Below are 3,789 nucleotides of genomic sequence, written 5' to 3'. Positions count from 1 at the left end.
ACTTATGAGTAATACATTGATGGTAAAAAACATATTTATTTTGTTTGTGTAACAAATGATATAGACACAGTTCTGTGATGTGTTGTACAATCACATAAACTGTTATCATACTTTTTAAAAATTTGTGTTACACAGTGGGACATGTAGAAATGTCCGCTTGAACTAAAGAAACTCTCCCTGTAAAAAAGGTGCTCAGAACATACAAATATATACTACTGGCGTAATATTTTTTTTAAAGTTTGGCATCCTTTTTAATCGGCGGTGTGGTTTCCCCCACAGTTTGCACATTTTGCTGGTTCCTCCAGTTTTTTGTGCTATTTTCGGTGTAATGTTCAGCTCCACATTTCAGGCATCGTGGTTTGTGGTAGCAGTAGTTGCGTGTGTGCCCATACTTTTGGGAGTGATGGCATTGGTCGTTATCTGTTAATTTTCTAATATATAAATATATTATTAACATACTTTATATTAATGTATCTTTTATAAAAATATTCGCTTGTGGTTCTTCTATATTCAGTACTAGCTGATCCGCGCACTTTGTTGCCCGTAAAAAATGACAACTCTTAAAAAAATTGTGATTTTTCAACTCCTTTTGGGTGCAACTCAGACATTCTGGTAGGCAATCTGACTATGTCGGATTGCGGACAACGTGTGACAGCATATCAAGTAGGCAGCGACATGCCGACGAGCGGCTATAAGTATAACTTAGCCACCTTTGTAGGCAATGTGTGAAAATTCTATTTGATGCATGCTTGTACCTGATCTGCTCGATAACCAATGGCAACCAATCTATATGTTACGGTCCAGGTGGATAAATCAGTCATTGTAATACAATGTCCGGACATTGTGTACAATGTCCAAGACATTTGGGCAAAGTAAATAATACATATTTAATTCCTGTATAGACTAGGTCATTGTAATACAATGTCCAGTCATTGTATACAATGCTAAAACTGGTGTGGTCAATGTGAATATTAGAGTTATTTTAGAGTTTAATATTTTTGTTATTTCTTTCAGGCACTACGTCCTACGGGTTACGATAACTTTTATCAGTAGTGTCATTAGTAGATAATTAGGAATCGGTGGGCACTTTCAACATACGCCGCTTGGATATTCGTCGTCCATCAATAACAACAATTTATATCGCAATTTATTATTATTATCATGGAACTCTATGTAGGCATATAGCCATATCTATCATAGACGACAGTACGCGTACTGCTGTTTACCTGTGCCGTTTAGTGCTGTGTTATAATTGTGTAGTATTTGTGCGTGTTTTTTTTTAAAATGGAAAATACATTTAATAATCGTTTAAATAATATTTTAGATCTTAAAAAACCTAACAGTACATATTTAAGTAAACTTAAATATGATGAACTTATAGTACATTTAAAAGAATTAAAATTGAAAAAAACCAAAATTCCAAATGATTATAAATTGATTAAGAAGTATGATACAATGCGAGTGTGTAATGTGGAAAAACTTGTTGTACCAATAAATGAAGGTAACCAAATTAAATATTACGTGCATAACGAAGAACTTTTTAATATCCTCCATGAAACTCATTTATCAATCGGGCACGGAGGGCGTAGTAGAATGGAACACGAGTTAAATATTAAATATAAAAATATAACAAGGGAGGCAATTATGTTATACTTGAACTTATGCGAATCATGCCAAAAAAAAGGAAGTACAATTAAAAAAGGCTTAGTAGTCAAACCTATTATATCAAAAGAAATGAATTCAAGGTGTCAAATAGATTTAATTGATATGCAGGCCCAGCCTGATGGTAATTATAAGTTTATTTTAGTCTATCAAGACCATTTAACTAAATTTGTAAACTTGCGTCCTTTATCTAATAAACGTGCTGAGGAAGTTGCTTATGTTTTACTGGATATATTTACAACTTTTGGTGCTCCAGCTATATTGCAAAGCGATAATGGTAGAGAATTTTCAAACAAGATAGTAGAAGAATTATGTAGTATGTGGAAAGATTTGAAAATAGTACATGGTAAGCCTCGCCATTCTCAAAGTCAAGGTTCAGTAGAACGTGCCAACCAAGACATAGAGAATATGTTGGGAACGTGGTTGGAAGACAATAAGACCAAAAAATGGAGCGAAGGCATAAAATTCGTACAATTCATGAAAAATCGATCTTTTCATCATGGCATTAAATCTTCACCGTACGAAGCTATGTTTGGCTCTAGGGCTAAAATTGGATTAAATAATTGTGTACTCCCAATGCATGTAGTAGAAAAATTAAAAACAGAAGAAGATTTAGAAAAAGCCTTAAACACTATTGAAGAGAAAGAAAGTAAAGAAAAAAACAAGGAAGGCAATGAAGTGATTGTAGAAGAAAATGAAGAAAATTACAATTCTGAGGATGCTTTAAGCTCTAGAAAACTTTCTATTCAGATAAAAAGAAATGAATCTGTGCAGAATTTAGAAAAGCAAGCAAATAAAATGAAATCTCTTTCTGAAAGAAGATTTTGTGAAGGAAACATTGGAGATTCAGTAAAAATAAAAATACCAGACGTAGATAGAGCTCGAAGCGACTTACGATCAATTTTGGCAGTAATTATATCAAGTATTATAAACAATAACATTTTAATTATTATTTGTTGTTTAATATGTTTATTTATAATTACAATTTTTTTTTTATAGTGGAAGACGGAAATTATAAATTGGGCACAACCAAAGGTAAACTGCAACATTATTATAGTAGAAATCAATTTACTATTTGCAAGGAGAAGTTTGTGAGTGTTGATGAAGTCCCCGATATTCAGTTGTCTCTAAGAGAAGCAGCTAGGCTATTTTCAAATCTAGGAGGCCAAGGCTATGACCGCTGCACTTGTGTTCAAAAATGCGAAACAAGGAGATGCAAATGTAAAGCTGCTGGAATTTTATGCAACTCTAAATGCCATAGTGGTAATACTTGTAAAAATAAATAATTTCAATATTCAATAAAAATTAATATAAATAAAATATTCTCAATTTTATTTGCTAATCAAATCTCTTAAAAAAATATTAAATAAAATTATATAAGTCATTAATTATTAATATATGTATTTTATTCACTTGGCACCTGCAGTTCTGGTCATTGTATACATTGTCTGGTTTATGTGAATAATTATCTACATGGCTTGAATAATTCGGACATTGTAAACTTTGTCCGGTCAGTGTTTACAATGACCATTTATCCACTTGGACCGTAACATATATATTATATATCTAATATATATTCATTAGGTATAAATATTTAATTTAATATATTATATAATATATATTAGATTTATATAATATACTTCATAAAATTTAATAATATGCCTAACAACATAATATATACAGTTAAAATATTCAAATATAAATTTACAAACCTATAAAAATAATCATACAAGTAATTATTACAGAATATAAAATATTAACTTTACAGTAATAATTCATATTATAATAATTTATGGAATTTTAGCTGAATCTATTTATATGTTCTTAAGAAATTCATAACACCCTTAAAATACACATTTAAATTAATTGATCTTATACATTCGTTTAAGGTGGAAGAAGTGTGTGTTCTACGAATATTTTAATAATGGAATGGGTGCTTCTGACGCGTTGCGATTACATGAAAGTAAAATATTATTGGAAGATAATTGCTGGGAGACATTAGCAAATGGCTCCAAAAATCCAATTAAAGAAACCGTTGCCTATTTACACAAAAAATGGAGAGAAATAATTTTGGGTTGTGTAAATAACCCATTAGACAAATTGATGGAAAAGATCCATCATATGCTG

General features: G+C 30.8%; 1 protein-coding gene across 1 annotated transcript; it reads left to right on the top strand.

The window, feature by feature from the left end:
* The first annotated feature begins 788 nt into the window (after positions 1-788).
* Positions 789-3,219, top strand: LOC100574906 (KRAB-A domain-containing protein 2-like). Its single transcript, XM_016800925.2, has 2 exons — positions 789-2,584; positions 2,662-3,219. The coding sequence occupies exons 1-2, from the start codon at positions 1,285-1,287 to the stop codon at positions 2,946-2,948; spliced, it is 1,587 nt and encodes a 528-aa protein (XP_016656414.1). The 5' UTR covers positions 789-1,284; the 3' UTR covers positions 2,949-3,219.
* The last annotated feature ends 570 nt before the right edge of the window (positions 3,220-3,789 follow it).

This window comes from Acyrthosiphon pisum, unplaced genomic scaffold (genome assembly GCF_005508785.2).
Source record: "Acyrthosiphon pisum isolate AL4f unplaced genomic scaffold, pea_aphid_22Mar2018_4r6ur Scaffold_20960;HRSCAF=22641, whole genome shotgun sequence".
Classification (NCBI taxonomy): Eukaryota; Metazoa; Arthropoda; class Insecta; order Hemiptera; family Aphididae; genus Acyrthosiphon; species Acyrthosiphon pisum.
The sequence above is the reverse complement of the archived record's forward strand: the minus strand, read 5'-3'. Positions and strand labels throughout refer to the sequence as shown.